A 26,847-nucleotide genomic window follows, 5' to 3' on the forward strand; every position below is an offset into this window, starting at 1 on the left:
CAATATTTAACTTAGCCGGTGATTATAATAGCTGCAACTCTGTTGCTCGAGAGAAAAACTCTACGTAAAAATTCGCCAGCGATCGCTACACAGGTAGGGGGTGTACTCAACAGCGCCATCTGTCGTTCAGATACCCAGTACTCATTGTAAACAAAGAACTCAATTTTCTCTGTCGGGCTACCGGCAAGACCTACTAATTCGCTGTTGCTAACTGGATTTGTTTTCACAACTATTTGGTGAAGTACACTATTCTAGTTTTGAGCTTTCGCTATGCAGGTGTTTTATCTTCATCTTAAAACTTGAACTCGTTTTGGATAGATTTAATTATGGTGACAAAGAGAGTATGGACTTTCTTTCACTTTTAAATGGCCAACCCTTCCCTTAGACGGAAGTGTGTTTAGGCTTTTAGTAATTATCTTATCACGTTATAGATTTTCCTCTATATATTTTATATCTCTCCGCCTTTATTAGGCCTCTTCGATTAACTTTCCATTTTTTATAAACATATAAAAATAAATTTTAATGCTTTGTTTATATAGACCTTTCCTGAGAGTAGGCGGTCCTAACTTGGAAACCGAAGTTAATTAACGTTGAGCCCTTTATATCGTAATTAGCTTTTAAAGAGCTAAGGTTTTAAAACTTTTTAAATGTAATTTTTCAATATTTAACTTAGCCGGTGATTATAATAGCTGCAACTCTGTTGCTCGACAGAAAAACTCTACGTAAAAATTCGCCAGCGATCGCTACACAGGTAGGGGGTGTACTCAACAGCGCCATCTGTCGTTCAGATACCCAGTACTCATTGTAAACAAAGAACTCAATTTTCTCTCTGTCGGGCTACCGGCAAGACCTACTAATTCGCTGTTGCTAACTGGATTTGTTTTCACAACTATTTGGTGAAGTACACTATTCTAGTTTTGAGCTTTTGCTATGCAGGTGTTTTATCTTCATCTTAAAACTTGAACTCGTTTTGGATAGATTTAATTATGGTGACAAAGAGAGTATGGACTTTCTTTCACTTTTAAATGGCCGACCCTTCCCTTAGACGGAAGTGTGTTTAGGCTTTTAGTAATTATCTTATCACGTTATAGATTTTCCTCTATATATTTTATATCTCTCCGCCTTTATTAGGCCTCTTCGATTAACTTTCCATTTTTTATAAACATATAAAAATAAATTTTAATGCTTTGTTTATATAGACCTTTCCTGAGAGTAGGCGGTCCTAACTTGGAAACCGAAGTTAATCAACGTTGAGCCCTTTATATCGTCTTTAGCTTTTAAAGAGCTAAGGATTTAAAACTTTTTAAATGTAATTTTTTATGAAAGAATTTCTTTGATAGTCTTCGTACTGTTTTCAAAGATGAACTAACGTTTAGTTTTTTATGCTACGCAGTTGTTGACGTTCAGGACGTTCAACATGCGCTCTATCGTTACGATAGAGAGTGTGTATCACGGTTTCACTTTGCAGTAGAGTAAATCGATTCTGACGTTTTGTTCATTCTTTCTTAGCTTAAATGTTTTAAATTCTAATTTAAAGGAACTTTTTATTTGAAAAACCTTTCAGTTTTTTCCTTTAGTCAAATAACATGTTTTTTTTGACGATATTTAATTGGGCTCTTCTCTTAGGTGCGAAATCAAGAGAGAAAGAGAGAGAGAGATAGAGACGGAGGGAGAGAGAGGAGAGAAAACGTTCCGTTCAAGCGGGTAACGTTGTTCTCGTGTTACTCACGTCCCTAGTCGCTGTACGGGGAGGAAGGATAAAACGTTTTTAGGTTTTTATTCTCGTCCCCAGGCTATGTGCGGTGAGAGATTGAAAACGTAGTTATATGAACTAGTGTTTAGTGTCTTTCCCAGCCACTGATTTTTCTTTTTATCTTAAAATATGTTTTCTGTTTTTTGCTGGTATTATGAGCTTCCATTATACGACTAATTTCGCAATTACTACCTTTTAATGAAGGGTAGAATTGCGTGTTTCAGGTAGAAATAAGTGCAAAACAGAAAATCGAAGTGATAAAGTGATATGCGCAAAGTGTTACAGTGTTGCGTCCGAAGCGCAAAGTGTTACAGTGTTGCGTCCGAGGGTTCGTCTGTTCGTGCCTGTCGTTCACCTAGTCCGGGACCTCTTACATGCTCCCAAGCCCAGGGGAGAAGTAATGTCAAACGACTTATGGGTTCGAGAGGCCTTGACCAACGAACAGACGTTTTCCCTCTATGGTATCGGGTGTATCTTACCAAGATCTTCCCTACCATAAGACGAGAGAGACGTTGTTTCTCCTCGCCATCCGTAGGCTTTTCGCATAAGAAACCTGTCACAAGGTTTCGAAGCCCTTAAGCGAAAGTCAGTCCTTTCAGGACAGGTCCAGCGTCCTGGTTACAGCCATTAGGACAGCTCTGACCCTATGCAGTCATCGGATAACTGCTCGCCGCCTAACAAAAGCGTAACACAGACTCCAAGAGTCTTTTTTTGTAGGCAAAGTGTTGCGGTCACAGACGTTACCCTCGTCTATTACCACAACCATTTCCGTTGATCCTTAAGGGGTTGTATGGCAAAACATGCAGTATATGCTTGCCTCCCTTATGGAAGACTATTCTGCCGATTAGTCCGTTGAGTCTAGCCGTTTATCTCATCGATATCCTGGCTTTCAGCCAACCTAACGTTCCTTTGTGCTTACTGTTGACGTTGGCGTAACTTAGTCACGTCAGTCAGGTTGTTTAGAACCACACTCGATGCGGTCTCGTGTGGTTTTTTCAGCCGCATTTGGACGTTAGGCCACTGGCTGATGCTCCTGTTGACGTTCAAGACGTTCACTACAATCGGAGTTGACTTGTTTTGACGCTGTGCGTCAACCTCCGCATTCTAGAGTTGTTTTGACTGCTCAGTCTAGGCAGTCAAAGCAGTCTCGAGTGGACGCTGTGCGTCCTCACACACCTGTTGTGGTTGACAGTTCAGTTGTTGACAGTTCACAGACTGTCAAGCAGTTACATGACGTTGCGTTCTGGTCCGCTACTGATGCACCAGTGAGAGACTCAGCCTTTATCGGACAAGGTTCCTGTAGATGAGGAAGTTGCTGTTCTCCCTCCTACTGATATTCCCTTGAGGACTCTGTCAGATGGAGAGGAGCCTAAAGCCGCTTAGCCTCCTATGGACTTTAATTAAATCATGATGATTTTTTTTAAGGATCTTCGTCCGGATCTTTTTGTAACTGCTGCTCCTCGTTCGCCTAAACGTCAGAGCTTACACTAGGCCTAGCTACTTCGAAGCGGTTGTTTTTAAGTTAGTGCTCTCTCGCTCTCCTAGAGAGCGTTACGTTGGCTAGGCGACTGGTTTTTCACCAGGAGGAGTTTGGGGGATACAGCCTTTGCTTTCCCTTCTTTTAAACTGGTTTATAGAGCGAGAGTCTGATATGACACGAGAGAAGTTCTCGGCTTGGGAGTTCATGCCTCTGCCCAGATAGACTTCTCAATTCTGGTAGACTCTCCCTGGCGCCTAGCCAGGAGACGCTCCAAGTTGTTTACAGGTCAACTTCACAGCTGTTGTCGAGCCTTTGAAGTTTTGCTGTACTATTATGTCACGCATAACAAGGCTTTCAGGGATGGTAAACGGTTCCGCCTCAGTTGATAACCCCGTCTGTTGCCACACCTGCTCCCGTAGACCCTAAATGGGCTTTGCTGCAAGACATGCAGTCCAAGCTTGCGTCCTTGATAGAGGACTTAAATGCGGAGAAGAACCTTCTGGCCAACAACCTTCCAACCGGTCGGTTGTGCGCCCTGTTGACGCTGAGGTAACCTACTCGCGTCTGCCAGTTGAGGTGGTTCCTCCACCGATGCGACCCAGTGTGGGTTGCCAGCCGCACGTTGACGTTAAGCGACGCTCGGAGGTGGTTGTTGACGTTCAGGACGTTCAACAACCAGCAGAGGTGACTTGTTTTGACGCAGTGCGTCAACCTCAGCAACCCGGTAGGGTGTTGACTGCACAACCCAGACGGTCTAGACAGTCTCGGGTTGACGCTGTGCTTCCTCGCGCACCCATGGTTGTTGACAGTTCACAGACTGTGCAGCAGTTCCATGATATTGCGTCCGGCTCCGTCACGCATCCACCAGTGCGACCGGATTCAGCGAGCCAGACGTTGCCCACTCCGTTGCCGTTTCCTCATCAGTTTCGGATGAGGAACCCTCTGATGAGGACGTTGCTGAACAACAAGACGATCAGCCCCCAGCCCTGCTATCCATCCAGAAGATGCTGAAGAAGGAACGCTGCTCAGTCAGGCTGTGAATGAGTCTGGTAGGGACGCTATCATCCGTGGATCAATTTGTGTCACTAGGAAGACTACACCTCCGTCCTCTTCAATACCATCTAGCTTTTCACTGGAAAAAGGACAAGACGCTAGAAGCGGTCTCGATCCCGGTTTCCGAAAAGATAAAGTCTTGTCTGACTTGGTGAAAGGACAATATCAACCTAAGGGAGGGTCTTCCCCTGGCTGTTCAGACTCCCAACCACGTTCTCTTCTCGGACGCATCGGACGTAGGCTGGGGTGCGCCATTAGACGGTCGGGAATGCTCGGGAATATGGAACTCGAGTCAAAGGACAATGCATTTCAACTGCAAGGGGCTACTGGCAGTACGTCTGGCCTGGAAAAGCTTCAGGTCTCTCCTTCAAGGCAAAGTGGTGGAGGTGAACTCGGACAACACCACGGCTTTGGCGTACATCTCCAAGCAAGGAGGGACCTACTCTCTGACGTTGTACGAGATCGCAAGGGACCTCCTCACCTGGTCAAAAGGTCTAAACATATCACTAGTAACGAGGTTCATCCAAGGCAACTTGAATGTCATGGCAGATTGTCTCAGTCGGAAGGGACAAATAATTCCAACAGAATGGACCCTCCACAAGGATGTATGCAAGAGACTTTGGGCCACCTGGGGCCAGCCAACCATAGATCTCTTCGCAACCTCGATGACCAAGAGGCTCCCAATATTTTGCTCACCAATCCCGGACCCAGCAGCAGTTCATATAGATGCCTTTCTCCTAGATTGGTCACATCTAGATCTATATGCATTCCCTCCGTTCAAGATTGTCAACAAGGTACTGCAGAAGTTCGCCTCTCACGAAGGGACAAGGTTGACGCTAGTTGCTCCCCTCTGGCCCGCGAGAGAATGGTTCACCGAGGTACTTCGATGGCTAGTAGACGTTCCCAGAACACTTCCCCTAAGGGTGGACCTTCTACGTCAGCCACACGTAAAGAAGGTACACCAAGGCCTCCACGCTCTTCGTCTGACTGCCTTCAGACTATCGAAAGACTCTCGAGAGCTAGAGGCTTTTCGAAGGAGGCAGCCAGAGCGATTGCTAGAGCAAGGAGAACATCCACCCTTAGAGTCTACCAATCGAAGTGGGAAATCTTCCGAAACTGGTGCAAGTCAGTATCCGTATCCTCGACCAGTACCTCTGTAACTCAAATAGCTGACTTCCTCTTATATCTGAGGAAAGAACGATCTCTTTCAGCTCCCACTATCAAGGGTTACAGAAACATGTTGGCATCAGTCTTCCGTCACAGAGGCTTAGATCTTTCCAACAATAAAGATCTACAGGACCTCCTTAAGTCTTTTGAGACCACCAAGGAGCGTCGTTTGGTTACACCTGGTTGGAATTTAGACGTGGTATTAAGATTCCTTATGTCAGACAGGTCCGAGCCGCTACAATCAGCCTCCCTGAAAGATCTCACCTTAAAGACTCTTTTCCTGGTATGCTTAGCCACAGCTAAAAGAGTCAGTGAGATTCATGCCTTCAGCAAGAACATCGGATTCTCATCTGAAACGGCTACATGTTCTCTACAACTTGGTTTTCTAGCCAAAAACGAGCTGCCTTCTCGACCTTGGCCAAAATCGTTCGATATTCCAAGCGTATCGTATGGTTGGAAATGAACTAGAAAGAGTCTTATGCCCTGTAAGAGCTCTTAAGTTCTATTTAAAACGAACTAAACCTTTACGACGCCCGTCTGAAGCTTTATGGTGTTCAGTTAAGAAACCATCTTTGCCTATGTCAAAGAATGCTTTATTCTATTTTATCAGACTCTTAATACGAGAAGCTCATTCCCATCTGAATGAGGAAGACCAAACTTTGCTGAAGGTAAGGACACACGAAGTTAGAGCTTTCGCAACTTCCGTGGCCTTTAAACAAAATAGAGCTCTGCAGAGTATAATGGACGCAGCCTATTGGAAAAGCAAGTCAGTGTTCGCGTCTTTTTATCTTAAGGATGTCCAGTCTCTTTACGAGAACTGCTACACTCTGGGACCATTCGTAGCAGCGAGTGCAGTAGTGGGTGAGGGCTCAACCACTACAATTCCCTAATTCCATAACCTTTTTAATCTTTCTCTTGAAATGTTTTTATTGTTGTTTTTGGGTTGTCCGGAAGGCTAAGAAGCCTTTCGCATCCTAGTTGATTTGACGGGTGGTCAAAGTCATTTCTTGAGAAGCGCCTAGATTAGAGGTTTTGATGAGGTCCTTTAGTATGGGTTGCAACCCTTGATACTTCAGATCCTAGGGGTCGCTCAGCATCCTAAGAGGATCGCGAGGCTCCGTAAGGAAGACGTACTTAAAAAGGCAGAGTAATTGTTCAAGTCGACTTCCTTACCAGGTACCTATTTATTTTGTTTAGTTATTTTGATAACTTCTAAAATGAAATAAAAATTCTTAGCTCATATGATGTAAACATATTTTGCTGGTCTCTACCCACCCCCCTGGGTGTGAATCAGCTATTATAATCACCGGCTAAGTTAAATATTGAAAAATGTTATTTTGATAATAAAATAAATTTTTGAATATACTTACCCGGTGATTATAAATTAAAGGACCCTCCCTTCCTCCCCAATAGAGACACAGTGGACCGAGGAGAAAATTGAGTTCTTTATTTACAATGAGTACTGGGTATCTGAACGACAGATGGCGCTGTTGAGTACACCCCCTACCTGTGTAGCGATCGCTGGCGAATTTTTACGTAGAGTTTTTCTCTCGAGCAACAGAGTTGCAGCTATTATAATCACCGGGTAAGTATATTCAAAAATTTATTTTATTATCAAAATAACATATTTTATGAAAGAATTTCTTTGATAGTCTTCGTACTGTTTTCAAAGATGAACTAACGTTTAGTTTTTTATGCTACGCAGTTGTTGACGTTCAGGACGTTCAACATGCGCTCTATCGTTACGATAGAGAGAGAGTGTATCACGGTTTCACTTTGCAGTAAGAGTAAATCGATTCTGACGTTTTTTTCATTCTTTCTTAGCTTAAATGTTTTAAATTCTAATTTAAAGGAACTTTTTATTTGAGAAACCTTTCAGTTTTCTCCTTTAGTCAAATAACATGTTTTTTTTTGACGATATATAATTGGGCTCTTCTCTTAGGTGCGAAATCAAGAGAGAAAGAGAGAGAGAGATAGAGACGGAGGGAGAGAGAGGAGAGAAAACGTTCCGTTCAAGCGGGTAACGTTGTTCTCGTGTTACTCACGTCCCTAGTCGCTGTACGGGGAGGAAGGATAAAACGTTTTTAGGTTTTTATTCTCGTCCCCAGGCTATGTGCGGTGAGAGATTGAAAACGTAGTTATATGAACTAGTGTTTAGTCTCTTTCCCAGCCACTGATTTTTCTTTTTATCTTAAAATATGTTTTCTGTTTTTTGCTGGTATTATGAGCTTCCATTATACGACTAATTTCGCAATTACTACCTTAAATATTTTAATGAAGGGTAGAATTGCGTGTTTCAGGTAGAAATAAGTGCAAAACAGAAAATCGAAGTGATAAAGTGATATGCGCAAAGTGTTACAGTGTTGCGTCCGAGGCGCAAAGTGTTACAGTGTTGCGTCCGAGGGTTCGTCTGTTTGTGCTTGTCGTTCACCTAGTCCGGGACCTCTTACAAGCTCCCAAGCCCAGGGGAGAAGTAATGTCAAACGACTTATGGGTTCGAGAGGCCTTGACCAACGAACAGACGTTTTCCCTCTATGGTATCGGGTGTATCTTACCAAGATCTCCCCTACCATAAGACGAGAGAGACGTTGTTTCTCCTCGCCATCCGTAGGCTTTTCGCATAAGAAACCTGTCACAAGGTTTCGAAGCCCTTAAGCGAAAGTCAGTCCTTTCAGGACAGGTCCAGCGTCCTGGTTACAGCCATTAGGACAGCTCTGACCCTATGCAGTCATCGGATAACTGCTCGCCGCCTAACAAAAGCGTAACACAGACTCCGAGAGTCTTTTTTTGTAGGCAAAGTGTTGCGGTCACAGACGTTACCCTCGTCTATTACCACAACCATTTCCGTTGATCCTTAAGGGGTTGTATGGCAAAACATGCAGTATATGCTTGCCTCCCTTATGGAAGACTATTCTGCCGATTAGTCCGTTGAGTCTAGCCGTTTATCTCATCGATATCCTGGCTTTCAGCCAACCTAACGTTCCTTTGTGCTTACTGTTGACGTTGGCGTAACTTAGTCACGTCAGTCAGGTTGTTTAGAACCACACTCGATGCGGTCTCGTGTGGTTTTTTCAGCCGCATTTGGACGTTAGGCCACTGGCTGATGCTCCTGTTGACGTTCAAGACGTTCACTAACAATCGGAGTTGACTTGTTTTGACGCTGTGCGTCAACCTCCGCATTCTAGAGTTGTTTTGACTGCTCAGTCTAGGCAGTCAAAGCCGTCTCGAGTGGACGCTGTGCGTCCTCACGCACCTGTTGTGGTTGACAGTTCAGTTGTTGACAGTTCACAGACTGTCAAGCAGTTACATGACGTTGCGTTCTGGTCCGCTACTAATGCACCAGTGAGAGACTCAGCTTTTATCGGACAAGGTTCCTGTAGATGAGAAGTTGCTGTTCTCCCTCCTACTGATATTCCCTTGAGGACTCTGTCAGATGGAGAGGAGCCTAAAGCTGCTTAGCCTCCTATGGACTTTAATTAAATCATGATGATTTTTTTAAGGATCTTCGTCCGGATCTTTTTGTAACTGCTGCTCCTCGTTCGCCTAAACGTCAGAGCTTACACTAGGCCTAGCTACTTCGAAGCCGTTGTTTTTAAGCTAGTGCTCTCTCGCTCTCCTAGAGAGCGTTACGTTGGCTAGGCGACTGGTTTTTCACCAGGAGGAGTTTGGGGGATACAGCCTTTGCTTTCCCTTCTTTTAAACTGGTTTATAGAGCGAGAGTCTGATATGACACGAGAGAAGTTCTCGGCTTGGGAGTTCATGCCTCTGCCCAGATAGACTTCTCAATTCTGGTAGACTCTCCCTGGCGCCTAGCCAGGAGACGCTCCAAGTTGTTTACAGGTCAACTTCACAGCGGTTGTCGAGCCTTTGAAGTTTTGCTGTACTATTATGTCACGCATAACAAGGCTTTCAGGGATGGTAAACGGTTCCGCCTCAGTCGCTAACCCCGTCTGTGGCCACACCTGCTCCCGTAGACTCTAAATGGGCTTTGCTGCAAGACATGCAGTCCAAGCTTGCGTCCTTGATAGAGGACTTAAATGCGGAGAAGAACCTTCTGGCCAACAACCTTCCAACCGGTCGGTTGTGCGCCCTGTTGACGCTGAGGTAACCTACTCGCGTCTGCCAGTTGAGGTGGTTCCTCCACCGATGCAACCCAGTGTGGGTTGCCAGCCGCACGTTGACGTTAAGCGACGCTCGGAGGTGGTTGTTGACGTTCAGGACGTTCAACAACCAGCAGAGGTGACTTGTTTTGACGCAGTGCGTCAACCTCAGCAACCCGGTAGGGTGTTGACTGCACAACCCAGACGGTCTAGACAGTCTCGGGTTGACGCTGTGCTTCCTCGCGCACCCATGGTTGTTGACAGTTCACAGACTGTGCAGCAGTTCCATGATATTGCGTCCGGCTCCGTCACGCATCCACCAGTGCGACCGGATTCAGCGAGCCAGACGTTGCCCACTCCGTTGCCGTTTCCTCATCAGTTTCGGATGAGGAACCCTCTGATGAGGACGTTGCTGAACAACAAGACGATCAGCCCCCAGTCCTGCTATCCATCCAGAAGATGCTGAAGAAGGAACGCTGCTCAGTCAGGCTGTGGATGAGTCTGGTAGGGACGCTGTCATCCGTGGATCAATTTGTGTCACTAGGAAGACTACACCTCCGTCCTCTTCAATACCATCTAGCTTTTCACTGGAAAAAGGACAAGACGCTAGAAGCGGTCTCGATCCCGGTTTCCGAAAAGATAAAGTCTTGTCTGACTTGGTGAAAGGACAATATCAACCTAAGAGAGGGTCTTCCCCTGGCTGTTCAGACTCCCAACCACGTTCTCTTCTCGGACGCATCGGACGTAGGCTGGGGTGCGACATTAGACGGTCGGGAATGCTCGGGAATATGGAACTCGAGTCAAAGGACAATGCATTTCAACTGCAAGGAGCTACTGGCAGTACGTCTGGCCTGGAAAAGCTTCAGGTCTCTCCTTCAAGGCAAAGTGGTGGAGGTGAACTCGGACAACACCACGGCTTTGGCGTACATCTCCAAGCAAGGAGGGACCTACTCTCTGACGTTGTACGAGATCGCAAGGGACCTCCTCACCTGGTCAAAAGGTCTAAACATATCACTAGTACCGAGGTTCATCCAAGGCAACTTGAATGTCATGGCAGATTGTCTCAGTCGGAAGGGACAAATAATTCCAACAGAATGGACCCTCCACAAGGATGTATGCAAGAGACTTTGGGCCACCTGGGGCCAGCCAACCATAGATCTCTTCGTAACCTCGATGACCAAGAGGCTCCCAATATTTTGCTCACCAATCCCGGACCCAGCAGCAGTTCATATAGATGCCTTTCTCCTAGATTGATCACATCTAGATCTATATGCATTCCCTCCGTTCAAGATTGTCAACAAGGTACTGCAGAAGTTTGCCTCTCACGAAGGGACAAGGTTGACGCTAGTTGCTCCCCTCTGGCCCGCGAGAGAATGGTTCACCGAGGTACTTCGATGGCTAGTAGACGTTCCCAGAACACTTCCCCTAAGGGTGGACCTTTTACGTCAGCCACACGTAAAGAAGGTACACCAAGGCCTCCACGCTCTTCGTCTGACTGCCTTCAGACTATCGAAAGACTTTCGAGAGCTAGAGGCTTTTCGAAGGAGGCAGCCAGAGCGATTGCTAGAGCAAGGAGAACATCCACCCTTAGAGTCTACCAATCGAAGTGGGAAATCTTCCGAAACTGGTGCAAGTCAGTATCTGTATCCTCGACCAGTACCTCTGTAACTCAAATAGCTGACTTCCTCTTATATCTGAGGAAAGAACGATCTCTTTCAGCTCCCACTATCAAGGGTTACAGAAGCATGTTGGCATCAGTCTTCCATCACAGAGGCTTAGATCTTTCCAACAATAAAGATCTACAGGACCTCCTTAAGTCTTTTGAGACCACAAAGGATCGTCGTTTGGTTACATCTGGTTGGAATTTAGACGTGGTACTAAGATTCCTTATGTCAGACAGGTCCGAGCCGCTACAATCAGCCTCCCTGAAAGATCTCACCTTAAAGACTCTTTTCCTGGTATGCTTAGCCACAGCTAAAAGAGTCAGTGAGATTCATGCCTTCAGCAAGAACATCGGATTCTCATCTGAAACGGCTACATGTTCTCTACAACTTGGTTTTCTAGCCAAAAACGAGCTGCCTTCTCGACCTTGGCCAAAATCGTTCGATATTCCAAGCCTATCGTATGGTTGGAAATGAACTAGAAAGAGTCTTATGCCCTGTAAGAGCTCCTAAGTTCTATTTAAAACGAACTAAACCTTTACGAGGCCCGTCTGAAGCTTGATGGTGTTCAGTTAAGAAACCATCTTTGCCTATGTCAAAGAATGCTTTATCCTATTTTATCAGACTGTTAATACGAGAAGCTCATTCCCATCTGAATGAGGAAGACCAAGCTTTGCTGAAGGTAAGGACACACGAAGTTAGAGCTGTCGCAACTTCCGTGGCCTTTAAACAAAATAGATCTCTGCGAAGTATAATGGACGCAACCTATTGGAAAAGCAAGTCAGTGTTCGCATCTTTTTATCTTAAGGATGTCCAGTCTCTTTACGAGAACTGCTACACTCTGGGACCATTCGTAGCAGCGAGTGCAGTAGTGGGTGAGGGCTCAACCACTACAATTCCCTAATTCCATAACCTTTTTAATCTTTCTCTTGAAATGTTTTTATTGTTGTTTTTGGGTTGTCCGGAAGGCTAAGAAGCCTTTCGCATCCTAGTTGATTTGGCGGGTGGTCAAAGTCATTTCTTGAGAAGCGCCTAGATTAGAGGTTTTGATGAGGTCCTGTTGTATGGGTTGCAACCCTTGATACTTCAGATCCTAGGGGTCGCTCAGCATCCTAAGAGGATCGCGAGGCTCCGTAAGGAAGACGTACTTAAAAAGGCAGAGTAATTGTTCAAGTCGACTTCCTTACCAGGTACCTATTTATTTTGTTTAGTTATTTTGATAACTTCTAAAAGGAAATAAAAATTCTTAGCTCATATGATGTAAACATATTTTGCTGGTCTCTACCCACCCCCCTGGGTGTGAATCAGCTATTATAATCACCGGCTAAGTTAAATATTGAAAAATGTTATTTTGATAATAAAATGAATTTTTGAATATACTTACCCGGTGATTATAAATTAAAGGACCCTCCCTTCCTCCCCAATAGAGACACAGTGGACCGAGGAGAAAATTGAGTTCTTTATTTACAATGAGTACTGGGTATCTGAACGACAGATGGCGCTGTTGAGTACACCCCCTACCTGTGTAGCGATCGCTGGCGAATTTTTCCGTAGAGTTTTTCTGTCGAGCAACAGAGTTGCAGCTATTATAATCACCGGGTAAGTATATTCAAAAATTTATTTTATTATCAAAATAACATATTATTATTATTACCAGCTAAGCTACAACTCTTGTTGGAAAAGCAGGATGCTATAAGCCCAAGGGCTCCAACAGGGCAAATAACCCAGCCAGGAAAGGAAATGAGCAAACAAATAGAATAATGTGCCTGAGTGTATCCTCAGGCAAGAGAACTCTAACCTATGACACTGGAAGACCAAGGTACAGAAGTTATGGCTTTACCCAAGATCAGAGAACAATGTTTTGATTTTGGAGTGCCCCCTTCCTAGAATACCTGCTTACCATAGCTAAAGAGTCTCTTCTACCCTTACCAAGAGGAAAGTGGCCACTGAATAATTACAGTGCAGTAACTCCTTGGGTGAAGAAGAATTATTTGTTAATTTTAGTGTTCTCAGGTGTATGAGCACAGAGGAGAATATGTGAAGAATAGACCAGACTATTCAGTGCGTATGTAGGCAAAGGGAAAATGAACCATATCCAGAGAGAAGGATCCATTGTAGTACTGTCTAGCCAGTCAAAAGACCCCATAACTCTAGCTGTAGTATCTCTCCTCCCTCCCAGTTATGAATTGGCATTTGAATAGCTACAAGTACACAAGTACCATTAGTTTGAAGGAATACTCAGTTATGCAGTATACGCACATATTTTATTCAAGTGATTAATTGCTAGTAGAACAAAATATTTAGTTAAACAACTTTTAATGATCAAAACCAAAACACTATTGAACAATATGCCTCGAGTGTCCATGTAAAGCCTAAGTGGTCCATACCAGCAGAGACTTTAAGTAGGAAAATGGTACCATTATCGCCAACATAAACAAACAAGATAAATAAACTAAAAAATTAAATTGATATGTGGTGATTGCACAACAGCTGGTCTAATACCTTAAGCTTCTTATTGGACAAGTAGGAGAAGGTTGAGGGCACTGTTACCCAGTTTTAGTCCTACATTTATATAATAGTGGAACCCGATCATTTGTAAATATGTCTTCACTATCCTATACACATGATTACAAGGTGGGAAATTCAAACTCATATGGATATGCTTTTTATTTCTAATACCTCTAACAATGTGATGCTATTTTTCTTTGTATCTGATAATAGTGTTTCATAATTAAGTATTCTACAGTTAAAGGAAACTATTTCCTTAAAAGTCAGCATGAAGAGCATTTCACAATGACGAAAATTACATCTAGTGTTAAATTGTACAGCATATTTTGAATAGAAATGAACATATCTCCAGAAATAGTTATGACAATTTCAAAAACAATTAACAGTAGCTCTATGATACAATGTTCATTAAAATATCCACAAAAATACTGAAAGCCTTAGGTTTTTAGTAGAGGTGATATTTTGAAAACTCCGACTAACGTGACTTTAATGCTCAAACTTAAACCGAGGAGAATGGCAGCTTATTAAAAGAAAATTCTATGGCCTCCATCAATAATATCATATTGGCCGTTACATATTTATCCCCCCAAAATGTTAAGAAGCTATGCTGGTTAGTTGAGAAATTCCTCAAAAATAATTTTGCAAAATGGTAAAAGAAAGGAAAACGAAAACCTTCCGTTAAAAACAAAAGATATCTCCTTTTTTTTCAGATTGAAGTTAAAGAGGAACTACCTCCCAGCTTGCATGAAAGCATAAGATAAGTCTGGGATATGATATCCAGTAACCTTAGGGTCTCATTTCATGTACAGATATATCCTTTTCAGAAGTGAGAGTAATGAGATACCCAGGGTCAATCCGATCATTCCTCCGATTTCACTCACAAACTGAGATAAAGGATAGCCATCATTGTCAATGAATTCTTCAAATCTTCTTGCATCTATATGCATAGGAAAAAGATGAGCATTATCACCTTCCTGTAGAGTGGGGGATTCAATGCGAAATGCTAGTCCAGGACCCATTCTTACTTCACCTGCAAGATCAAAAGCATAGTGATACTGAACTCTACTTTGACATAGTTCTTTGCATAGGTTAGCTTCACTTTTATCCAAAAAATTCTCCAACATTGAACTATTTAAGGGATTTATGAACCACAGTATGCTTAGAAACTCCAGAAATTGGTGAAAACTACAATACTTAATACAGTATCAGCTTTCTTTTCCATCCAAGGTAAGCAACAGCCCATCTTCTTAGTCAGAAACGTTTCTTGACAATGAGCCAAACACTTTCCAGGCTCGTCATTTGAGCCATGGATTCCCTGCCACTTTGATACTTTTTTCATCTTGACTTGTGTATCGGACTGAATGTGATATACCTCTGAAAGTAATGGTAAGAAATCGTCTTGAGAATGGAAAAACACATTCATTGCAATGTTTTTATAATAGTTTTTATTTCCAATGATCCAAAAATGATTGGTAAACATACCGTTGGCAGTTTTCCTCTGACTCTTAAACGTGACAGAATGACATGTATTAAAAATTGAGTTGTTCTGAAGACTAATCTGAAATTCAGTATCGTATTCAAAGCCAAGAGATCTAAAAAACACACCATTCCATGCAATTTTAATCCATAAGTCTCTAGGATCTGGAGGGTTTGAGTTTAAATTGTAAGATAAATTTCTTAATACATGTGTAATTTCTTCATATTTCTGATCATGGTCTAGGAAGGTTAAACTTCGAAGTTCTTCCTCTAAATGGAGTTCTAACAAAAATTTGCGTATATTAAAAGGAGGCCAAATGCAAGTCGTTAAGAGTTGGCAAATCTGTAATGGACAAGTAGGTATCAGAATATGTTGTATAAATGGGAAGACTCAAAAAATACTTTTGTATAGGAGAGGCACAAAATAATACACACACAAATATGATGAGAACATTTAAAACTAAGATCATTATTCCTCTACAGTTATAAAGGCGAGTTTTAAAATAACCTCTTTTCTTCAAGACATTAGATAGACCTAACATAGAAAATCCATGATAGAGTCCTAATATTCCTCCTAGGCTACAAATAATATCTATTCCAGAAAAATCTGTTACTTGACTCTGAACTAAATTAAGATTACTTGTAAAGGAAATATTTGAAATTTTACATTTTTTACTGCATGCAGATAATTTGGATTCTGAAAAGGACGAGGGTATAACGCCTTCAACTACATATTTCAGCTTTGGCAGTGAAAGGCCTTGGCTGGAACAACTAGGCAGGTCTTCTAAGTGGAACAAACTAGCTGGTACAGAAGGAATGTTCATCATAAGACAACAAACTAAACAAACCTCCTCAATAGGTAATGAAATCAGTTGACATCCAAAGGGTCTACTGGCTAGAAAAGACAACAAAACTTCCCTTAAGCTCATAGAGTGATTAGATAAGCTGTACGGGTTATCACTAACAGATACAATAAACAACTTAGAACTGCTTCTTTATCTGTTTATAATTATCCCAAAATGGACAGAGAATAGCAGGGAGGACACCATTAAACCAGAAAACTCAAACAAGGTTTTAAGTTTATAAACTTCTACTTTCGTGCTGACAACATAAAGTCCTAAAGATGTTAATGGATTTATTTTTGACATATAAAGCCAACTGTCAAAAATTGAAATTACCCCAAAAATCCCAATGCTTCCCCCAATATCTTCCAGTAATTTAGATAACGGGTACAATACTTTCTCCTGGAAATCTAGTGCAGTTGGAGATGTTAGTTCAAAGCTGAAGTTATTGATACTAGATGCATATTTATTCATATCCTCTATTTTCCATCGAAATTCATTAGTCCCTGGTTGACAATGATTTTCAGAAAATTTCAATGCCTTCTGGTCCTGTGAAAGGTACTCTGTTATTGACTCAAAGTGCCGTGATATGGTGGCACATAAGGAATGCAATGGTTTCCACAAAGCATCTTTATATATTGGGGTGCACCCTGCGAGGTCTCCTCCTCGTTTAAGTATGTTTCTGTGCAAACAAGTAACTGAGCTTCTATTACTTTGTTCTCTCTTATTCCTGTTAATCATGTAAGGGGTCAATTTGTAATTTGTAGCAATAATTCTCATTTCGACTTCCACGTTAGAGATATCGAATGATCTATATGTCAATGGCATGTACACTAATACTTTGTAATAAAATGATTCTAAAAATTCACCCCATATGGAAGAAAATTCTATTTGATCATTGTCAGCAGGACAGTCCCTTCCTATCTGCTTTCCATGATACTGAAATGATTGCAAACTAGGTGGGAAATCATGCAATCTAACACTCATTTGAAGGCTATGATGACTTGAGTCAGGAGGAACAGTGAGAGTCCAACAAGGTCCTATGGGTGTGAAAGAGCGATGCCATAGCTGAGATGAAGCATTTCCTCCAGAATAAGATTCCACGATGAAATCACCAACTCTTACTTCTTTCACCAAGTCACCAAATCTCCAGGCTGCTTTTTCCACTAATTCCTCTCCTGATAGGAATCTGTCCAGTCCAGTCAAATATTCTACATTGTTTTGCAGATCGCTTGCTGTGTCCACAGATATGTTCAATCCGACATTGATTAGGTGGGAGGGATCAAACATGGGAAAAGGACAAAATATCAGTGGAGGAAATCGTGCTGCTAGATCAGGGATTTCATTCACATAAAGAGCTGTGTGTCCCAAGAGGTAGACGCTGACGTTGGAATAGACGTTGTAGCTAAAAATGAACCAAACAATGGTGATGGTAATCGCTTTCATGATTGTTGGGCCAATTTTGCGGCGAAATCGAATCCACAGATTGGTGATATTCCTTAAACTTGCTTTCTCTACCATCCTCGCTGATCTCTTCAAGGAAACTGTGTGGCGGGATGTTGCAATAACAACCCCCACACCCTTGAATCACACTAAACAGACAAATGTCTCCTCTGCACAAACTTTCCCCTTACTTTATCATTAACCAGACTCTTAGACAAAAAGGACATAAACACAAACCATAACCTTAAAACTATATTTATTGATACCAAAACAATCACTTAATACTAAAAAATCACCAACCATATTCCATAACCAAAAAAAATCACACTTAGCACTACAATCTTAACTTACTATCTATAGAAAACACATTCAAATAACCCCATGAAAAACAAAACTTAAAGCTAAAAATTCCCTTCAACTCCAAATACAAACGCAATTAATATATATATTTTTGAGTGGACACCTTCGTCCACATAAGGGCCAACAGTCTTTAATTGCCCCCAAACTACAACTTTGTAGCAACCGCAACACTGACAAATATCAACACAACTGCATTAATTGATTTGGGTCGTGAGTGTTGCCATCATAATCATCATCATCATACGTAATCTTGTTAAAACAGGCCAGGTCATCAACGCTTGGGCAATCCAAATGAGCAGTCTAACACAATCAATTACAGGCCAGGTCATCAACAATCGTGGTCCAAAAGAGCAGTCCAAACAAAATCCTTTATTACAGGCCTGGTCAGCAACAATAAATCAACTTTCAAAAAGTAACTCTCCAAAGGAGGAATCACGGCTGTTAAAATATATAATAACTTCCACGCTGGTCGAAAAATGATTAAATAAGGTAAAATCCAGCATTCAAACACAACTGAATCGAGCAGCAGTCCAATCAAAATAAGCATTCACCCAAGACATTCACCACTGTCGTAACCTAACTAAAACATAAACAAACAATCTCATTTGTACCAACAGTCTTTCTCACCACAAACGATCAATACACTAAGTACTTTCGCTCGCTAACACAATCTCTCTCTCTCTCTCTCTCTCTCTCTCTCTCTCTCTCTCTCTCTCTCTCTCTCTCTCTCTCTCTCTCTCTCTCTCTCTCTCTCTCTCACAGGATTTGGCAAAAAACAAAAATTAAAATAAAACAAAAATAAATCGTCCACAACTGATAGTCAACATTTTTCTTAACCATGTTGGTCAGTGTATTGTCAAGTATCTCAAAAGAAAACTAATGATCTAGATATACAATATACTATACCCGTATATTCAGTTATTTAGATCACTATTGTTACCCATCTTGCTGAGTTATTCCGAATGGCGTCCATTTCTTTGTTGAAATTATGGATATACCATCCTGAAGGTCTGCTGATGAGAGAGATAATGGAAGCCAATAATCAATAGCCTCCTACATATTAACAAACTCGTACTTTACATAACATGCTGAAACGAAATGTAATCTAAAGTTCCAATGAAAGAAAATGATTAAAATCCACAAAAGAAGATCTATAGAGACATGCATACAAAGCCAAGACGGACTGTTTCACTTCCCTATTAAAGTGATAAGGTTAGCTTTGCCTTAAAATATGCCATTACTTTTATGATTCATCTAAGCCGTAAACAACTGTGAATACATTTATCCAATCAACTTGCAGAAACCGTTAGGATTAACCCCTTTCTATCACCTGTCATCAGTTTTTATTTCTTTTTGTGGGGGGGGGGATGGGGTGAACTTATCGTTTTGTATAACATATTTTATTGATTCATCGGTTTCTTGTATTTGGAATTTCAACCCATCAACTATATTTTATCAAAGTTTTATAAATTGGATTCTGTAATCCCTGATCAATCTGTTTAATATTTCATATAAATAATATAAACGTTTTGAATATGATATGATCAAATGAATAAAATGAAGTCAAGAAAAAATACAGGAATAAAATAAAAAAAAAACACATTATTGAGAAATCTGACTTGAAAGTTTCTAAATCAAATCGATTCCTGAATAAATAATTGAATGCTCAGACCAGGTAAAAGGTAAAAATGAAAATAAGTTCCTTTAGGTCTCGGGTAAAGAATGTGCCTTTGCACAGCATGTTTTCAATCCAAGATTGTGGATACAAACCAAGGCATCATAAAATGCAAAAGAGTTCCTTAAAATTAATTTACTCCATCAAAACTTCAAGGAAAATCAAGAAAGATATTCCAGGTGAAATTACAATAGCCTTTTCTCTCGGCTTCGTCGTGGGTGGGAAGGAATGGGGAGTGGTGTGGGGGCATTTTGGCAACACTTTTATATCCTCGTCCATTTCTGAATCCAAATTATCAACATGCAGTAAACAATGCAAAATTTCAAATATTTCCGTTATAAGTAATCTGAATTTAATTCAGTCAAGTAACAGATTTTTCTGGGATAGATAATATTTGTAGCCTAGGAGGAATATTAGGACTCTATTATGGATTTTCTACGTTAGGTCTAGCTAATGTCTTGAAGGGATGTCTTGTAATTCTTTATGACTTTTGTGGTTAAGTTGGTGGCAATGTCGCCTTTAAATTGAGATTCCTTAGTTGAATCACAATTTAAGTTGGAAGTTTATTTGATAGAATGACGTGTACATGTGTGCTGTAAGAAGCTTTATGGACTAGAACTATTTAAAGAAGAATGGTTTACGCATGCTAGGGAAATAAAACTTGGCGTGAATAGAGTTATTTAGATCTTGAGAGTTACTGGGTACCTTTGACTGGTCTGATATTACTACATTGAGTCCCTCTCTGGTTACAGCTCATTTTTCCTTTGCCTACATTATACCGAAAAGTCTGGCTTACACTTTAAACATTCTCCTCTTTCCCCATAGACCTGGCAACATTAATATTACTAAAAAAAACCTTCTTTACTGCTGCATTGTAATTGTTCAGTGGCTATTTTCCACTTGGTAATGGTAGAAGAGAGTCTTTACCTATGGTAAGCAAGTTTTTCAGGAGGAGAACGCTCCAAAATCATAGCATTGTTCTGTACCATGGTCTTCCACTGTCTTAGGGTAGAGTTCTCTTGCTTGAGGGTACATTAGGGGACACTTTTCTGTTTCCTTATTTTCTTTCATCAATGGGCTATTTTCCATGTTGGGGCCATTGTGCATATAGCACCCTGCTTTTCCAATTAGGGCTGTAGCTTGGGTGACAATAATAATAATAATAATAATGATAATAATAATAATAATAATGATGATGATGATGATATGTTAGTACAGAGTAGTTGAAGAAGAAATTATTTTTGTTTAATTGTGATTTACATGATCAGATATGCACTTTGGAAGACCAGACTGCAGGTTAAAGTATTTATTAATGGATATAAACTAATACAATAAGTTAAATTATAGGCAGAGAGACAATTAATAAATCAACAATTGAATTTAGTTGATAATGTGCAATTCAATCCAAAATTACCCAGAGAATTTAGCATAGAAAGTGTAGGAAAAGCCGATTATGAATGGCAGATGCAAGGGACGGTGACCTTGCCCTATCAAGCAGGACCTTGCCCTAGAGACTGACCATATATACATATGATCAGTGCCCAAACACCCTCTCCACCCAAGCTAGGACCAAGGACTGCTAGGCAATGGCTGCTGATGACTCGGTAGATAGACCTATAAGCTCCCCTAAACCCCTATGCTTAGCTCACAAAGTTGGTGAGGTTGCAGCGGGCAAAGAAACTTAACGAGTTTGAGCGGGACTCAAACCCCAGTCTGGTGCTCATCTGTCTGGGACGTTAACCACATCGGCCACCACAAGCAGCAGGCATGGAATCTGCTCTAGTCCTAAGGGAGCAGGTTGATCTTGTCATTGCATAGCAATACAAGTTTCCCAGACCAAGATTTCTATGCTGAAGACTTGCTGTGTAAAGGGATTTTGACGAAGGAAAAATCTATTTCTGGGGAGAGACCTGTGGCGCCCGGTGAAAAGTCCTTCTTGTATATCTTTTCTGATAAAACCTTCCAATTATACCAGAGAAAGATAAAAGCATGGAATGCTGAGGTTACAACCCTCGCACGAGCACCTTTTGGGTGTCGTGTATAAAGCAAAGGCGCGTGAAATCTACTATTCACAGGTTGTCTTCCATTTAGTTAATTCCTTCGTCAAAGGGATGGGCCGATACAAAGGCCCTAGCCAAACCCCTATCGCCACACCACCCACGCCACGACGCGAACGCCATCTGAACAACATCCTTCTTTTTGGAATCCAAAGTGTTGAATTGTTTTGTTGTGCTCTCGGTCTTTTTTTATCAATCATGGATTTATTTTGTCATGTCCGAAGCTCCATCTTCACACATTCCAATGTTAAGTACCATAGTTTGTTTTGACAGTTTTTTATTGTACCGGGCTTTTGTTTTATATCCAGTATAGTCTGTTTTATTATTCCCGTCTGGCCTTTCATGGCGGCCATTGTTTGTTCCTTATTTACATGAAAACTGAAGATCCTGATTTTCCTTTTACTCCTCATCTGATCCGAGCATTTAGTCGCTCTAGGTCGGCTTATCAGTCACCGGTGTTATTTGGATTCTTTTTATCACATATAAATATTGTATTTTGTTCATTTTAATCCTATCTTTTTTTTTAGTTTTATTGATTTTTTTTTTATTCATTTGATCATATCAAGCTCATAAATTACTATTTTATTGTTTATATGAAATTATGAATTGATGGACTAAGCATGACAAAATTAGATTTATACTTTTGAATAGAAAACTTAATGGGTTGAAATCTGAATATAAGAAACAGGCGAATTGAGCAAATGTTATAAGAAACATTGAATACCTGGTAGGAAACATTCTAGTGACAGGTATAAAGAAGCAATATATATTCATTGGTGTGTGCTAGATTGATTAGATAAGTGCATCGCAATTGCGTGAATTTTTAATGAATGCTGTGAAGGGAGTAAATGTGTATTTCAAGGCAAAGGTAATATTAGTAATAACATAGTCTTAGCCTTGCATACATGCTTCTATAGTTTTTTCTTTTTTGTGATTTTTTTTTTTACTTTGGTTTGTGTAAATTGCATTTAAATCCCATTCTTAATAAAAGAGATCAGTATTGAAATATTTTCTTGTAATTCGTTTTAACAGGTGAAGTCCTTACTGGTTACAGTAACTACAGTGTGTCAAGACACAAAAAGTCTTTGTTTATTAGCTTCCATTCTCTTATGACATCAGCAGCTCTTCAGGATGATAATTTCATAATGTCAACAAAGAAACCAACACAATTCAAATAAAATTAATGTGGGTAACAATGGTGATCTAAAGAAATTAATATACTGAAATTGAATGAAGTGCAAATGTTGCATTGTACATCTAGATGATTGCTTTTCTTTTGATAAACGTAGCAATTCACTTACCATCAACATGATTAAGAATGTTGTTGACTGACAGTCTTGTCGAAGAGGCCGGCAAAGATGGTAGAAAGAGCAAGTTTAAGGAATATCACCAGGCTGTGGATTAGATGTTGCCACAAAATTGGACGAACAATCATGAAAGCAATTATAATCGCAACTGTTTAGTTCATTTTTACTTACAACGTCTATTCCAACATCAGCGTCTACCTCTTGGGACACACAGCTCTTTATGTGAATGAGATCCCTGATCTAGCAGCACGATTTCCTCCTCTGATATTCTGTCCTTTTCCCATGTTTGATCCCTCCCGTCTAATTACTGTCGGACTGAACATATCTGTGGACACAGCAAGCGATCTGAAAAGCAATGTATAATCTTTAAATGGACTGGACAGATTCCTATCAGGAGGGGAATTAGTGGAAAAAGCAGCACGGAGATTTGGTGATTTAGTAAAAGAAGTAAGAGTTGGTGATTTCATCGTGGAATCTTATTCTGGAGGAAATGCTTCATCTCAGCTATGGCATCGCTCTTTCACACCCATAGGACCTTGTTGGACCCTCACTGTTCCTCCTGACTCAAGTCATCATAGCCTTCAAATGAGTGTTAGATTGCATGATTTCCCACCTAGTTTACAATTATTTCAGTCCCATGGAAGGCAGATTGAAATGGAGAATTCTACTATGAATGATCAAAAACCATTTTCTTCCATATGGGGTGAATTTTTAAAATTATTTTATCACAATGTATTAGTGTACATGCCATCGACTTATCGATCATTTGATATCTATAACTTTGAAGTCGAAAGGAAAATTATGGCCAAAAGTAACAAATTGACCTCTTACATGATCAACAGTAATAAAAGAGATCAAGGAAATAAAAACTCAGCGACTTGTTTGCACAGAATTGCACTTAAACAAGGAGGAGTCCATGCCAAGTGTACCCTAATATATAAGGATACTTTGTGGAAACCATTAAATTCCCTATGTGCTACCATATCACAACACCTTGATTTAATAGTAGATTACCTATCACAAAGTCAGGATGCATTAAGATTTTCTGAAAATTGTTGTCAACTAGGAAAGGACGAATATCGATGGAAAATAGAGGATAGCAATGAACACTCATTTATTGTCAATAACTTCAGCTTGGAACTAACATCTCTTACGGCACTAGATTTCCAGGAGAAAGTATTGTACCTGTTACCTAAATTACTGGAAGATATTGGGGGAAGCCTTGGGCTATTTTTAGGAATTTCAATTTTTGATATTTGGCTTTATATTTCAAAAGTAGATCCCTTAAGAACTTATGTAGATGTCTATAAACTAAAAACATTGCTTATGCTTTCAGGTTTAATGGCAGCTTCTATGCCATTCTGTGTCAATTTTGGGGTAATTTTTAACAGATACAGAAGCAGTTCCAAGTTGTTTATTGTATCTGTTAGTGAGAACCTGTACAGCTTATCTAATCACTCTTTGAGCTTAAGGGAAGTTTTGTTGTCTTTTCTAGCCAGTAGACCCTTTGGATGTCAACTGATTTCATTACCTGTTGAGGAGGTTTGTTTAGTTTGGTGCCTTGTGATTGATGTTCCTTCTTTACCAGCAAGTTCGTTCCACTTAGATGACCTGCTTAGTTGCTACAACCAAGGCCTTTCACTGCCAAAGCTGAAATATGTAGTTGAAGGTGTTATACCCTCATCCTTTTCAGAATCGAAACTATCAGCATGTAGTAACCAATGCAAAATTTCAAATTTTTCATTTATAAGTAATCTTAATTCAATTGAGAGTAGAGTAACAGATTTTTCTGGAATAGATATTATTTGTAGCCTAGGAGGAATATTAGGACTCTATTATGGATTTTCAATGCTAGGTCTCTTGAATGTCTTGAAGGGGATATCTGATTCTAAAACTTGCCATTATAAATGTAGAAGAGTTATAATTTTCTTTTTTAATGTATTCATCATAGTATTTTGTCTATTATTTTGTGCATATCATTTACAAAAATATCTTTTTAGTCATCCCATCTATACAACATATTCTGATACCTCCATGGCCATTAAAGATTTACCAACTCTGACCAATTGCATTTTGCCTCCTTTTAATATAAGCAAATTGTTGTTAGAACTCCATTTAGAGGAAGAGCTTCGAAGTTTAATACATCTAGATCATGTTCAGAAATATGAAGAATTTACACATGTATTAAGAAATTTATCTAACAAATTTTACTCTAACAACCCAGACCCTAGAGATTTATGGTTTAAAATTGCATGGAATAGTGGTGTATTAAGTCCAGTTGGCTTCGAATATAATACTGAATATCACACTAGTCTTCACAATAATTCAATTTTTAATTCATGCCATTCTGTCAAGTTCAAGGGTCAGCGTAAAATAAATATAGGTATGTCTATCACTCATTATCGGTTCATTAGAAAGGAAGACTACTCTATTATAAAAACATTGCAATGAATATGTTTGTCCATTCACAGGATGATTTCTTACCATTACTTTCAGAGGTATATCATGTTCCGTCTCATACAAAGGCCGAGTTGAAAAGTCTCAAAGTGGCAGGGAATCCATGGCTCAAATGACGAGCCTGGAAAGTGTTTGGTTCACTGCCTAGAAATGTTTCTGACTAAGAAGATGGGGTGTTGCTTACCTTAGGTGGAAAAGAAAGCTGATATTGACTATTGTAGTTTTCAGCAGTTTGTGGAGTTTCTAAACTTACTTTGGTTTATAAGTCCCTCAAATAGTTCACTATTGGAGACTTTTTGGGAAAAAACTGAAGCTAACCTATGCAAGAAACTATGTCAAAGTAGAGTTCAGTATCACTATAGTATTGATCTTGCAGGTGAAGTAAGAATGGGTCCTGGACTAGCATTTAGCATTGAATCCCCCATTCTAGAAGGAAAGGATGAAGTTTACGTTTCCCGGATGTATATCGATGCAAGAAGATATGAAGAATTTGTGGATAATGATGGTTATTCTCTATCTCAGTTTGTGAGTGAAATCGGAGGAATGATTGGGTTGACCCTGGGTGTCTCGTTACTCTCTCTTCTGAAAAAAATGTATTTGTAAATGAAACATGACCCTAAGATTGCTGGACATTACTTCTAAGATTTATATTATTTGTCCATGAAAGCTGGGAAGTAGCTCCTCTTTAACTTCCATCTTTAAAAAAAAAAAATTTTCCGTTTTCAAAAGAAATGTTTTTTTTTTCGTATTTTTGCAATTTTCAAAATGATTTTTGGGAAATCTGTAAAGTGTTATTACATGACATGTTTGGAAAATACGAATGGAATGGCAAACAGAGTATTATTGATGGAAGCCATCTAATTTTCATGTAAATCAGTGGCATTCTCCCTGTTCAATTTTGTGCATTAAAGGCATGTTGGGTGGAGTTTTTTCTTGATTTAGTTATTCTGCTTTTATAGGAAACCACATTATTATCTATTGTGAGAAGTAATTCTTATAGTTACAATTATTTCTGAACATATGTTTACTTCTTTTCAATAAATAATTTATAATAGATTTACTTTTGGTCTTTGTAAAAGATCCTTCATCGTAACTTTGAAAGAAATTTTTTCTTTAATGGTAGAATATCTAATGATTAAAGATTATTATCAGACACAAAGAAAAGTAATCACATTATAAGAAATATTGTAAATAAAAAGCATCACATAAATTTGAGAGTTTGAAATCCCATCCTATAATAATATTTGCATTACTGTATATGTAAACATATTTTTATGTTTATATATATATTTGAGCATAGAAGTCAGTAAGTTTCCTTTTCAGTGTTCGTGCTGTGTGTGTGTGTACGATATCACCGTGTGGCCTCCGGCAGTCAGGCCACTACGATGTAATTTCATGGGCCGCGATCTCTTCCTTGGTCCTTCGGTCGCCTCCTTCCACGGGCGCCGTGGGGAGTCGTCATCGCTGGACTTATTATTCTGTTCTCCGCTACTCCTCTTTTCCTACGG

General features: G+C 40.1%; 1 protein-coding gene across 1 annotated transcript in view; it reads left to right on the plus strand.

Annotated features, from left to right (window-relative positions):
* The window catches only part of LOC137617878 (AH receptor-interacting protein-like), a 151,705-nt gene extending 125,436 nt beyond the window's left edge, over positions 1 to 26,269 (plus strand). The window contains exon 3 of the mRNA XM_068347827.1: positions 25,379 to 26,269. Within this exon, the coding sequence (XP_068203928.1) occupies positions 25,379 to 25,417 (39 nt within the window). The 3' untranslated portion in view covers positions 25,418 to 26,269. The remainder of the gene's footprint in view (positions 1 to 25,378) is intronic.
* The last annotated feature ends 578 nt before the right edge of the window (positions 26,270 to 26,847 follow it).

Source organism: Palaemon carinicauda, chromosome 24, assembly GCF_036898095.1.
Source record: "Palaemon carinicauda isolate YSFRI2023 chromosome 24, ASM3689809v2, whole genome shotgun sequence".
Taxonomy (NCBI): domain Eukaryota; kingdom Metazoa; phylum Arthropoda; class Malacostraca; order Decapoda; family Palaemonidae; genus Palaemon; species Palaemon carinicauda.